This window comes from Dromaius novaehollandiae, chromosome 36 (assembly GCF_036370855.1).
Source record: "Dromaius novaehollandiae isolate bDroNov1 chromosome 36, bDroNov1.hap1, whole genome shotgun sequence".
Classification (NCBI taxonomy): domain Eukaryota; kingdom Metazoa; phylum Chordata; class Aves; order Casuariiformes; family Dromaiidae; genus Dromaius; species Dromaius novaehollandiae.
Genome location: NC_088135.1, coordinates 843315 through 856766, shown reverse-complemented (window position 1 = coordinate 856766; position 13452 = coordinate 843315). Strand labels below are relative to the sequence as shown.

The 13452-nt window shown below is 71.4% G+C and overlaps 1 protein-coding gene across 1 annotated transcript; it reads left to right on the top strand.

The window, feature by feature from the left end:
* Positions 1–58: 58 nt before the first annotated feature.
* On the top strand, positions 59–12068 carry RABGGTA (Rab geranylgeranyltransferase subunit alpha). Its single transcript, XM_064503340.1, has 17 exons — positions 59–214; positions 398–426; positions 1443–1553; positions 2341–2468; positions 4587–4747; positions 6011–6205; positions 6831–6914; positions 7035–7117; positions 7213–7314; positions 7965–8073; positions 8168–8219; positions 8748–8836; positions 8973–9061; positions 9838–9978; positions 10734–10847; positions 11411–11498; positions 11857–12068. Exons 2-17 carry the CDS (start codon positions 424–426, stop codon positions 12003–12005), a joined length of 1698 nt encoding a protein of 565 aa, XP_064359410.1. The 5' UTR covers positions 59–214; positions 398–423; the 3' UTR covers positions 12006–12068.
* The last annotated feature ends 1384 nt before the right edge of the window (positions 12069–13452 follow it).

Below are 13452 nucleotides of genomic sequence, written 5' to 3'. Positions count from 1 at the left end.
CGGCGGCTTCCGTAGGGCGCCTCGGTGTATCCCGACGTGCCCCGCGCGGCGGGCTGAAGAGGCGGGAAAAAAGCCTTGCGGCCCGCGGCGGCTTCCGTAGGGCGCCTCGGTGTATCCCGACGTGGCCCGCGCCTCGCCCTCCCTCGGGCCCCGCCTCTATCCCATCATCCCCCGCGCCGCCCCGCCCCTCAGGGGACTCAGGTGTGCGGCTCCGGTAAGCGCCGTTATTTCTCTCCGCTCGTTTTTAAACGCGGAAGTGCGCGGGGTAACGGGGCCGCTCTGGGCCTGCGGGAGGACCGTTCTCTCTATGGTCTCCGCTTGACTCGCTCCCCGGACGCCTGGGCCCCTCCTGGCGCGGCCCGGACGCCTGGGCCCGCTCATTCTCTGCTTCCCGCAGGTGCCGGACCCCCCCGGCGAGCCGCCATGGTGAGACCCCCACGGGCCCACAATCCCCCGGGGCAGGCGCCGTTCCCCTCCCCCCCCCCAGGACCACCACTGTCCCATGATGCCCTGGGACTTTTGGGACCTCCCTGGTGACCCCCAGTATCCCACAATGACCCCCAGTATCCCATGATGCCCTGGGGCTGCCCAGGGACCCCTCCAGTATCCCACAATGCCCCAGGTCCCCTGGGACCCCCCCAGGGACCCCCAGTATCCCATGATGCCCTGGGGCTGCCCAGGGACCCCCCTGTATCCCAGGATGCCCCCTGTGCCCCCCCAGGACCCCCAGTATCCCATGATGCCCTGGGGCTGCCCAGGGACCCCCCTGCTATCCCACAATGCCCCAGGCCCCCTGGGACCCCCCAGGACCCCCAGTATCCCATGATGCCCTGGGGCTGCCCAGTGACCCCCCTAGTATCCCATGATGCCCTGGGGCTGCCCAGTGGGGCCCCCCTGCCAAGTATCCCAGGATGCCCCCTGGGACCCCCCCTGGGACCCCCATTATCCCATGATGCCCTGGGGCTGCCCAGGGACTCCCCCAGTATCCCACAATGCCCCAGGCCCCCTGGGACCCCCCCCCAGGGACCCCCAGTATCCCATGATGCCCCTGGGACCCCCCCAGGACCCCCCAGTATCCCACAATGCCCCAGGCCCCCTGGGACCCCCCCAGGGCCCCCAGTATCCCATGATGCCCCTGGGACTCCCCAGGGACCCCCCAGTATCCCACAATGCCCCAGGCCCCCTGGGACCCCCCCCCAGGGACCCCCAGTATCCCATGATGCCCCTGGGACCCCCCCAGGACCCCCCAGTATCCCACAATGCCCCAGGCCCCTGGGACCCCCCCTGGGACCCTCATTATCCCACGATGCCCTGGGGCTGCCCAGGGACCCCCCCCCCCAGTATCCCACAATGCCCCTGGGACCACCCCAGGACCCCCAGTATCCCACGATGCCCCGGGGCTGCCCAGGGACCCCCCCCCGCTATCCCACGATGCCTTGCAGCACGGGCGCCTCAAGCTCCGCCCCTCGGAGGCGCAGGCCGCCGCCCGCCGCCGGGAGCGGGAGGAGAAGCTCCGCCTCTACCGCACCGCCATGGCCACCATCTTCGAGAAGGTGGGCAGGCCCCGCCCCCCGGCGCCTTGGCCACGCCCCCTTGGGAAGCTCCACCCCCTGCGGTGGCCCCGCCCCCCTGGCAGTGCCTCTGGCCCTGGCGCTGACCCCAGTGCTGCCCCTGTGCCCCCTTTGGCCACGCCCCCTGTGCTCTGGCCACGCCCCCTGTGCTCTGGCCACGCCCCCTGTGCTCTGGCTCCGCCCCCTGGCAGCGCCTCCATCCCCAGCACTGACCCCAGTGCTGCCCCTGTGCCCCCTTTGGCCCCGCCCCCTGGTGCTGGCCCCGCCCCCGGCTCTGGCTCCGCTCCCTCATGCTGGCCACGCCCCCTGGAGGTGGCCACGCCCCCCGGATGTGACCCCGCCCCCTGGCAGCACCTCCATCCCCGGTAATGACCCCAGTGCTGCCCCTGCACCCCCTTTGGCCCCGCCCCCTGGCGCTGGCCCCGCCCCCGGCTCTGGCCCCGCCCCTCGTGCTGGCCACGCCCCCTGGAGGTGGCCACGCCCCCCCGGCAGCACCTCCATCCCCAGCACTGACCCCAGTGCTGCCACTGCATCCCCCCAAGGCCCCGCCCCCTGGCGCTGGCCACGCCCCCGGCTCTGGCCACGCCCCTCATGCTGGCCACGCCCCCTGGAGGTGGCCACGCCCCCCCCGGCAGCACCTCCATCCCCAGCACTGACCCCAGTGCTGCCCCCATGGCCCCGCCCCCTGCCCCCATGGCCCCGCCCCCTGCCCCCATGGCCCCGCCCCCTCGGCTAGCCCCGCCCCCTGACCCCGCCCCCCCCCCCGCAGCGGCGCCGGGGGCAGCTGGACGCGGAGGCGCTGGGGCTGGCGGCGGCGGTGCTGGCGGCCAACCCGGACGTGGGCACCCTATGGAACGTGCGGCGCGAGGGGCTGGGCCCCGCGCCCCCCCCCGGCTGGTACGTATGGACACGGCACCTATAGGGACCCCCCCCGGCACCTATGGACCCCCCCCGGGGCCCACAGACCCCCCCCCGGCACATATAGACCCGCCCCTGGCACCTATAGAGCCGCTTCTGGTACTTATAGACCTGCTCCAGTGCCTGTAGACCCGTCCCCGGCACCTATAGACCCATCTCTGGCACCTATAGACCCAACCCTGGTGCCTATAGAGCGGCCCCTGGTGCTTACAGACCCCCCCAGCACCTTATAGACCCACCCCTGGCACCTATAGAACCATCTGTGGTGCCTATAGATCTCTCCCTGGTGCCTATAGATCTTCCTCTGACACTTATAGGCCTCCCCCAGTGCCTATAGACCCACCCCGGCACGTATGGAGCTTTCCCCAGTGCCTATAGACCCACTCCTAGCACCTATATATCTCCCCCAGCCCCTATGGACCCCCCTGGGACCCATAGACACCCCCCCAACACCCGTAGCCCCCCAGGGCGGGGGCACCCTATGGAACGTGCGGCGCAAGGGGCTGGGCCCCGCGCCCCCCCCCGGCTGGTACGTATGGACACGGCACCTATAGGGACCCCCCCCGGCACCTATGGACCCCCCCCGGGGCCCACAGACCCCCCCCGGCACCTATAGACCCCCCCCGGTACTTATAGACCTGCCCAAGTGCCTATAGGCCCACCCCTGGCACCTATAGAACCACTCCCAGCACCTATGGACTGGCCCCTGGCACCTATAGACCACCCCTGGCACCTATAGAGCCGCTTCTGGTACTTATAGACCTGCTCCAGTGCCTGTAGACCCGTCCCCGGCACCTATAGACCCATCTCTGGCACCTATAGACCCAACCCTGGTGCCTATAGAGCTGCCCCTGGTGCTTACAGACCCCCCCAGCACCCTATAGACCCACCCCCGGCACCTATAGACCCACCCCTGGCACCTATAGACTGACCTCTGGCACCTATAGCCCCCCCCGGCGCCTATAGACCCACCTCTGGAACCTATAGTGTCCCCCTGTGGCACCCTGGGGGGGTCTCGGGTCCCTATGGGGGCTATAGGGGGGGCAGGGGGCAGCTGTGGGTGCTGGGGGAGGGCCCTGGGGGACCTACGAGGGTGGGAGGCCCCTATAGGAGGGTCTTTGGGGTCCCTATGGGGGCTCTAAGGGGGGGCAGGGGGCAGTCGTGGGCCCTGGGGAGGGCAGTGGGGGGTCAATGTTGCTGGGGGGCCCCTATAAAAGCACCCATAGAGGCTCTATAGGAGCCTGGAGAGTTGCTATAGAGATCCATAGGGTTCCTGTGGGGGTTATGGGGGGTCTCTGTAGGCTCCCAGAGGCTCTCTATAGGGCCGAGGGACATGGGGGGTGGACGGGGGGATCCGGGGGCCACTTGGGGGGCTGGAGGGGCCCCCATAGAGTCTATATAAGCTCCCTATAAGCTCCCACAGGCCTTCTATAGGGTCTCTATAGGGCCTCTATAGGTTCCCAGAGACTCTGTATGGGGTCAAGGGTGGACGGGGGGGTCTGGGGGGCACTTGGGGGGCTGGAGGGGCCCCTCTAGGGTCTCTATAAGTTGTCTATAAGCTCCCACAGGCCTTCTATAGGGTTTCTATAGGGTCTCTGTAGGGTCTGTATAGGGTCCCACAGGCCTTCTATAGGGCCAAGGGACATGGGGGGTGGACGGGGGGGTCCGGGGGGCACTTGGGGGGCTGGAGGGGCCCCCACAGAGTCCTTGTAGGGCCTCTTTAAGGTCTCTATAGGGTCCCACAGACCTTCTATAGGGTCTCTATAGGGTCTCTATAGGTTCCCAGAGACTCTGTATGGGATCAAGGGTGGACAGGGGGGTCTGGGGGGCACTTGGGGGGCACTTGGGGGGCGGAGGGGCCCCCATAGGGTCTATATAAGCTCCCTATAAGCTCCCACAGGCTTTCTATAGGGTCTCTATAGGGTCTCTATAGAGTCTCTATAGGGTCTCACAGGCCTTCTATAGGGCTGAGGGACATGTGGGGTGGACGGGGGGGTCCGGGGGGCACTTGGGGGGCGGAGGGACCCCCCCAGGGCCCCCCCGGGGTCCCCGCCGGGGGTGGCTATAGGGGCGCTATAGGGGCCCGGGGCCCGGCAGGGCGGCGGCGGAGCTGGCGCTGGCCGGGGGCTGCCTGGGCGTCAACCCCAAGTCGTACGGCGCCTGGCACCACCGCGCCTGGGTGCTGCGCCGGGGGGGCGGCGCCGGGGGGGCCGAGGGGGCCCTCTGCGCCCGCCTCCTCGCCGCCGACCCCCGCAACTGTGCGTACTGGTTTGTACTGGGTTGTACTGGGAGGGCGGTTGGGGGGCTTCGGGGGGGTTTTGGGGGGATATCGGGAGGTTTTGGGGGGTTTGGGGGGGCTTGGAGGGAGGTTTTAGCGATTTGGGGGGTACTGGTTTATACTGGTTTATACTGGGAGGGGGGTTGGGGGGCTTCGGGGGGGTTTTGGGGGGGTTTCGGGAGGTTTTTGGGGAGGTTTTGGGGGGTTTGGGGTGGCTTGGAGGGAGGTTTTAGCGATTTGGGGGGTACTGGTTTATACTGGTTTATACTGGGAGGGGGCTTAGGGGGTTGGGAGGGGGTTCGGGGAGGTTTTGGGGGGATTTCGGGAGGTTTTGGGGAGGTTTTGGGGGGTTTGGGGTGGCTTGGAGGGAGGTTTTAGCGATTTGGGGGGTACTGGTTTGTACTGGTTTATACTGGGAGGGGGGTTGGGGGTTTGGAAGGGGGTTCAGGCAGGTTTTGGGGGGATTTCGGGAGGTTTTGGGGGGGTTGGGGTGGCTTGGAGGGAGGTTTTAGCGGTTTGGGGGGTACTGGTTTATACTGGTTTATACTGGTTTATACTGGGAGGGGGGTTGGGGGGTTGGAAGGGGGTTCAGGCAGGTTTTGGGGGGATTTCGGGAGGTTTTGGGGAGGTTTTGGGGGGTTTGGGGTGGCTTGGAGGGAGGTTTTAGCGATTTGGGGGGTACTGGTTTATACTGGTTTACACTGGTTTATACTGGTTTATACTGGGAGGTGTTGGGAGGGCGCCTGGGGGGTTGGGAGGGGGTTTGGGAAGGGTTTGGGGGGTTTCAGGGAGGTTTTGGGGGCTTGGAGGGGGTTCAAAGGGGTTTTGGGGGAACGGGGAGGTACTGGTTTATACTGGTTTATACTGGGAGGGGGGCTGGGGGGTTGGGAGTGGGTTTGGGGAGTTTTCGGGGAGGTTTGAAGGGGGTTGGGGGGCTTGGAGGGCAGCTTGGGTGGAACTGGGAGATACTGGTTTATACTGGTTTATACTGGGAGGGGGTCTGGGTTCACTGGGCCATACCGCGCCATACTGGGAGGGTCTCTGGGGATACTGGGCCATACTGGGAGAGGCTTTAGAGACCTTGGGCCATACCGGTAGGGGGATAACAGGTCCATAGAGGCCTTCTAGTGGCCTGTAGGGGCCTGTACTGGTCCATACTGGTTTGTACTGGTTTATACTGGTTTGTACTGGTTTGTACTGGTTTTTACTGGTTTTTAACTGGTTTTTGCTGGGGGGGTCGCAGTCCACGCGTGGGAGCACCGGCGGGCGGTGGCGGGGCCGGCGGGGGCGGGGGCCGAGCTGGCCTTCGCCGGGGAGCTGCTGGCCCGCGACTTCTCCAACTTCTCGGCCTGGCACCACCGCGGGGCGCTGCTGGCCGCCGCCCGGACGCCTGGGCCCCGCGGGGGGGGCGGCCTGCCCCCCGCCCAGCTGCGCCAGGGTGAGCGACATGCCCCCGGACGCCTGGGCCCCTTTCCCGGGACGCCTGGGCCCCTTCTCTGGATGCCTGGGCCCCTTTCCCGCACTCCTGGGTTGCTCTGGGGACGCCTGGGCCCCTTTCCCGGACGCCTGGGCCCTTCTCCCGGACTCCTGGGCCCCTTCCTGGGCACCTGGGTCCCTCTGGGGACGCCTGGGCCCTTCTCCCGGACGCCTGGGCCCCTTTCCCGGACTCCTGGGCCCCTTCCTGGGCACCTGGGTCCCTCTGGGGACACCTGGGCCCTTCTCCCGGACGCCTGGGCCCTTCTCCCGGACTCCTGGGCCCCTTCCTGGGCACCTGGGTCCCTCTGGGGACGCCTGGGCCCCTCTCCGGGACACCTGGGCCCCTTCTGGGGACGCCTGGGCCCCTTCCTGGACACTTGGGTTGCTCTGGGGACGCCTGGGCCCCTTTCCCTGGACACCTGGGCCCCTTCCTGGACATTCGGGCCCCTCTCCCGGACGCCTGGGCCCCTCTCCCGGACGCCTGGGCCCTTTCTCTGCACCCCTGGACTCCTCTGGGGACACCTGGGCCCCTTTCCCGGACTCCTGGGCCCCTCACCCGGACGCCTGGGCCCCTTCTCCCCGCGCAGAGCTGGAGCTGGTGCACAACGCCGTCTTCACCGACCCCAACGACCAGAGCGCCTGGGTCTATCTGCGCTGCCTGCTGTCGCGCGGTAAGCCCGGACGCCTGGGCCCCTTTCCCGGACGCCTGGGCCCCTTTCCCGGACGCCTGGGCCCCTTTCCGGGACGCCTGGGCCCCTCACCCGGACGCCTGGGCCCCTTCTCCGCCGCAGGCCGCCTGCCGCCCGCCATCATCTGCCTCTACGCCGACCGCGAGGACGCGACGCTGGCGGCCACCTTCTCCCGGCCCGTCATGGTGAGTCGCCCGGACGCCTGGGCCCCTGTCCTGGACGCCTGGGCCCCTTTCCCGGACGCCTGGGCCCCTCTCCCGGACGCCTGGGCCCCTTGCAGGTCGCCGAGGGCGGCGGCGAGCTGGAGCTGACGGTGGACGAGGCTCCCGTTGACGTGACCTGGCGCTCGGCCGAGGGGAGGCACCGGCCCGGCCACGTCTGGGTATCCGCCCCGGACGCCTGGGCCCCTTTTCCCGGACGCCTGGGCCCCTCCCCAGACACCTGGGCCCCTTTTCCCGGACGCCTGGGCCCCCTGGGATGGGGGAGGTGGCAGTTGAGGTGTCCCTGGACGCCTGGGCCCCCTTTCCCGGACGCCTGGGCCCCTTTCCCGGACGCCTGGGCCCCTTTCCCGGATGCCTGGGCCCCTTTTCCCGGATGCCTGGGCCCATTCCCGGACGCCTGGGCCCTGTGGGATGGGGGACATGGGGGGGGTAGGGAGGCTCCCCGGACGCCTGGGCCCCTTTCCCGGACGCCTGGGCCCTGTGGGATGGGGGACATGGGCGGGTAGGGGGGCTCCCCGGACGCCTGGGCCCCCTGGGATGGGGGTGGGGGGGGTGGGGTGCGCTCCCCGGACGCCTGGGCCCCTTTCCCGGACGCCTGGGCCTGTGGGATGGGGGACATGGGGGGGTGGGGGGGCTCCCCGGACGCCTGGGCCCCTTTCCCGGACGCCTGGGCCCTGTGGGATGGGGGACATGGGTGGATAGGGGGGCTCCCCGGACGCCTGGGCCCCCTGGGACGGGGGTGGGGGGGGTGGGGGGCGCTGCCCGGACGCCTGGGCCCCTTCCCGCCCGCCTTCCTTGACGGCGCCCGGAGCTCTGCGACCTGCCGCCGGCCGCCCTGGAGCCGCCCGGGCCCGGGTGCCGCCTCCTCCGGGTGACCTGGCGGCCCGGCCCCGCCCACCGCGACCTCCTGCTGGAGCCCGGTGAGTGGCCCCGCCCCCCTGCGCCAGGCCCCGCCCCCCCGGAAAGCCCCGCCCACGCCCTCAAACTCCGCCCCCCTGCCCCGCCCCCACGCAGGCAGCAATGAATCCTGGAGCCGGGAGCCCGTGACGGCGCGGGAGCTCTTCTGGTAAGCCACGCCCCCTCCCTGACAAGCCACGCCCCCTCCCTGACAAGCCACGCCCCCTCCCCGACAAGCCCCGCCCCATCACCAAGCCCTGCCCCTTATGACCACCAACGGGTCCCACTAGCATTGCCCCTTTAAGGCCCCCCCCAGCACGGCCGTGCCCCCTTTAAGGCAGGCCACGCCCCCCAGCGCCAAGCCCCGCCCCCAAACCCAAGCCCCGCCCCCTCCACCGGCCTGGCTCTGCCCCTTGCTGGGGGCACCACAGGCTCCTGGGGCCCCCCCCAAGCCCCGCCCCCAGCGCAGAGACCACGCCCCCTTCGCCAAGCCACGCCCCCATGGAGAAGCCACGCCCCCTTCTGGTTAAGCCACGCCCCCTCCTTTGGCTCCACCCCCCCGGGTTAAGCCAGGTTGGGTCTCACCCCCCTGACAGGGCCAAGGCTCCGCCCCCAGGTCTTAGCCCCGCCCCCAGGTCTTAGCCCCGCCCCTGAGGCCAAGCCCCGCCCCCTGAGGCCAAGCCCCGCCCCCCTTTAGGCCGGAAATGGGCGGGGCCGACCCGGCGGTGCTGCAGGAGCAGGTGGAGACGTGTCGGGAGCTGCTGGAGCTGGAGCCGCGGAGCCGGGGTGGGTCGGCCCGGACGCCTGGGCCCCTCCCGGCCCGGACGCCTGGGCCCTTTGCCCGGACGCCTGGGCCCCTCCCGGACGCCTGGGCCCCTCACCCGGACGCCTGGGCCCCTCTCTCCCCCCCCCCCCCCCCCAGGGCCGCTGCTGACGCTGGCGCTGCTGCTCTGCTGCCTGGACCCGGCGTCGCACGAGGCCGAAGCCCTGCGCTGCCTCCGGGCCCTGCTGGTGGGGGCGGGGCCTCGCCTCGGGGGGCGGGGCCTCGGCTGGGGGCGGGGCTAACCCCGGGGGCGGGGCTAACCCCGGGGGCGGGGCTTAGGTGGGTGGGCGGGGCCTGGAGGGGCCCTGGGGAGGGCTGGTGGCTCCAAGGGGGGGGGGGTGGAGGGAGGGGGCGGGGCTTGCGGGAGGGGGCGGGGCCACTGGGGAGGGGGTGTGGCCTGTGGGAGTGGGCGGGGCTACCTGGCTGGGGGCTCAGGGGAGCGGGGTGGGGTGGGGCCTCGTGGTGGGCGGGGCTTCCCGGGGGTGGTGCTTATTGATGGGTGGGGCTTCCTGGGGGCGGGGCCTCCTGGTGGGCGGGGCCTCTTGGTGGGCGGGGTGGGTGGAGCCTAAGGGGTGGGGCTTCCTGGGGGGCGAGGCTTGTTGGTGGGCGGAGCCTGTTGGGGCGGGGCTCCCTTGGGGGGAGGAGCCTGTTGGTGGGCGGGGCCTACTTGCGGGCAGGGGCTCTTGATGGGCAGGGCCTCCTTGGGGGGTGGGGAAGCCACGTGGGTGGGGCCTGTTGGTGGGCGGGGCCTCCTGGGGGCGTGGCCTGTTGGTGGGCGGGGCCTGTTGGAGGCCAGGCCTCCATGGGGGGCGGGGCCCGGCGGCTGTGGGCGGGGCCTGGGGGGCGTTTAAAGGGCCAGGAGGGCGGCAGGGCGGCCCCGGGGGGGTTGTGGGCGTGGCCTGCGGGGGTGGGCGTGGCCTGGCGGGGTGGGCGGGGCCTGGGTGACGAGGCCCCGCCCCCCCAGGAGGCGGACCCGCTGCGGGGGGGCTTCGTGCGGGACCTGGGCTCGCGGGCGGCCGCCGCCGCCGGGATCCTGCGGCTGGAGGGGGAGGGGGGCGCCGAGGCCCCGCCCCCCGCCGGGCCCCGCCTCCGCCTCGCCGGGCGGGTGAGGGGGCGGGGCTTCCCCTCTCGGGGGGGCGGGGCTTCTGCTGGGGGGCGGGGCTTCCCGGGGGGTGGAGCTTCCCCGGGGCCGGGGCTTCCCCTGGGGGTGGGGACTGCCTTGGGGGAGGGGCTTCTGCTTGGGGGCGGGGCTTCCCCTGGGGGCGGGGCTTCTGCTGGGGAGGGGCTTCTGCTTGGGGGCGGGGCTTCCCCTGGGGGCGGGGCTTCTATTGGGGGCGGGGCTTCCCGGGAGCTGGGGCTTCCCCTGGGGGTGGGGACTGCCTTGGGGGAGGGGCTTCCCCTGGGGGGCGGGGCTTGCGGGTGAGGGCGGGGCTTCTGCGATGGCTTCTGGGGGTGGGCGGAGCTTGGGGGTGAGGGAGGCCTGGTGGGAGGGGCTAGTGGGTGGGGGCGGGGCTTGCTGGTGGGGGAGGGGCTTGGGGTGGGGGCTGCTGGGGTGGGCGGGGCCTGGGGGAGGGGGCGGGGCTTAAGGGCTGGGCCGATGGGGGTGGGGCTTGGTAGATGGGGGCGGGGCTGGGTGACGGGGGCGGGGCCTAGATTTGGGGCGGGGCTTCTGGGCCAGGCCATTGGGGGCGGGGCTTGTGGGAGGGGCGGGGCTTGTGGGAGGGGGCAGGGCCTAAGGCGGCCCCAGGGGCGGGTTTAAAGGGCCGGGGCTGCCGGGGGGGGGGTTCTGAGGGGGCGTGGCCCGGCGAGGCCCCGCCCCCTCGCCTTGGCCCCGCCCCCCGGACGTGGCCCCGCCCCCAGGAGCTGACGTCGCTGCCGCTGCTGGAGCGGCTGCCGCTGGCGGCGGCCCTGGAGCTGGGGGGGAACCGGCTGCGGGGGCCCCCCCCGGCGCTGGGGGGGCTGCGGCGGCTGCGGGTGAGGTGGCAGGCGGGGCCCAGGCGTCCGGGAGGGGCCCAGGCGTCCGGGAAAAGGGCCCAGGCGTCCGGGAGGGGCCCAGGCGTCCGGGAAAGGGGCCCAGGTGTCCGGGAAAGGGGCCCAGGCGTCCGGGAAGGGGCCCAGGCGTCCCGGAAAGGGGCCCAGGCGTCCGGGAAAGGGGCCCAGGCGTCCGGGGAGGGGCCCAGGTGTCCGGGAAAAGGGGCCCAGGCGTCTGGGAGGGGCCCAGGTGTCCGGGAAAAGGGGCCCAGGCGTCCGGGGAGGGGCCCAGGCGTCCGGGAAAAGTGCCCAGGCGTCCGGGAGAGGGGCCCAGGCGTCCGGGAGGGGCCCAGGCGTCCGGGAGAGGGGCCCAGGTATCCGGGAAAGGGGCCCAGGCGTCCGGGAGGGGCCCAGGTGTCCGGGAAAAGGGGCCCAGGCGTCCGGGGAGGGGCCCAGGCGTCCGGGAAAAGTGCCCAGGCGTCCGGGAGAGGGGCCCAGGCGTCCGGGAAAAGGGCCCAGGCGTCCCGGAGAGGGACCCAGGCGTCCGGCTCCGCCCCTCCCCCCAGGTGCTGGACCTCTCCCACAACGAGGTCGCGACCCTGGCCGGGTTCCCGCCCCTCCCCCGCCTGGAGGAGCTGCTGCTGGACGGCAACCGTATCCGGGGGGCGGGGCCTGGGGGCGGGCGGGGGCGGGGCCTGGCTGAGGGGGCGGGGCCTGGGGGCGGGGGTGGTGCTGGGGCCTCCTGGGCGGGGCCTGGCTGGAAGGGGGCGGGGCCCAGAGGGAGGGGTGGGGCTTAAAGGGGCGGAGCCAATGGCCTCTGGCCCTCGTGGGGGCGGGGCTTGGTGGGAGGGGGCGGGGCTAACACCCTGGGGGCTCCCCGTGGGCAATGGGCGGGGCTTATGGCGTGGGGGAGGGGCCTAATGGGAGGGGGAGGGGCTTATCAGCGCGGGGGCGGGGCTGAGCGGAGTGGGCGGAGCCTCCCCCGGTGCCTCCTTGACTCCGCCCACCCCAGCCATAAGCCACGCCCCCGCCCTTGCCCCGTTGGCCGCCTGCCCCCGCCTGGCTCGCCTGGGATTGGCCGGGACGCCGCTGGCCGCCGCCCCCGAGGCCGCCGCCCGCCTGGCCGAGCTCCTCCCCCGCGTGCGGGTCGCCCTCGCCTGATTGGGCGGCGCCCGCCGGAGGCACCGCCCACCCCCCCCCCGCAATAAAGTCACGTGACCTGGGCGGGGCTGAGGTGTTTTTTGGGGGAGGGGAGGGGGGTCGGGGGGGCCCAGGTGTCCGGGAAAAGGGCCCAGGCGTCCGGGAGAGGGGCCCAGGCGTCCGGGAAAAGGGGCCCAGGTGTCCGGGAGAGGGGCCCAGGCGTCCGAGGGAAGGGCCCAGGTGTCCGGGGAGGGGCCCAGGAGTCCGGGAAAAGGGCCCAGGCGTCCGAGGAAAGGGCCCAGGTGTCCGGGAAAAGGGCCCAGGCGTCCGGGCGCCGGCTCCCTCCCCCCCCACCATTGCTTCATCGAGCCCCAACCGCCGGCTCCTTGCGCCATCGCTGGGAGGGGCCCAGGCGTCCGGGGAGGGGCCCAGGCGTCCAGGGGGGCCCAGGCGTCCGGTCGGGCTCTGGCTGCCCCGCCCAAAGGGCCCAGGCGTCCGGGCACGTTCCCGCGGCCGATCCTGCCCCAGGGCCCAGGCGTCCGGGAAGGCTCCCCACCCCTGAGGGGCCCAGGCGTCCGGGCGGGGCGGCGGCTGGACCCGTTTGGGTGCCCGCGGGGTGGGGGGGGCACCCTGCCACATAGTGAGCCACCCTGCCAAATAGTGAGCCATGGGGCTGCCCCATAGGGTCCCCCTTGCCACATAGTGAACCCCACCTAATAGTGAGCCATGGGGCTGCCCCATAGGATTCCCCCTGCCACATAGTGACCCCACCAAATAGTGAGCCATGGGGCTGCCCCATAGGGCCCCCCTGCCACATAGTGACCCCCACCAAATAGTGAGCCATGGGGCTGCCCCATAGGGTCCCCCCTGCCACATAGTGACGCCACCAAATAGTGAGCCATGGGGCTGCCCCATAGGGCCCCCTTGCCACATAGTGACCCCACCAAATAGTGAGCCATGGGGCTGCCCCATAGGGCCCCCCTGCCACATAGTGACCCCACCAAATAGTGAGCCATGGGGCTGCCCCATAGGGCCCCCCTGCCACATAGTGACCCCCACCAAATAGTGAGCCATGGGGCTGCCCCATAGGGCCCCCCTGCCACATAGTGACCCCACCAAATAGTGAGCCATGGGGCTGCCCCATAGGGCCCCCCCTGCCACATAGTGACCCCACCAAATAGTGAGCCATGGGGCTGCCCCATAGGCTTCCCCCTGCCACATAGTGACCCCACCAAATAGTGAGCCATGGGGCTGCCCCATAGGGTCCCCCTTGCCACATAGTGATCCCCACCAAATAGTGAGCCATGGGGCTGCCCCATAGGGTCCCCCTTGCCACATAGTGATCCCCACCAAATAGTGAGCCATGGGGCTGCCCCATAGGGTCCCCCCTTGCCATATAGTGAACCCCACCAAATAGTGAGCCATGGGGCTGCCCCATAGGGCCCCCCTTGCCACATAGTGAGCCCTG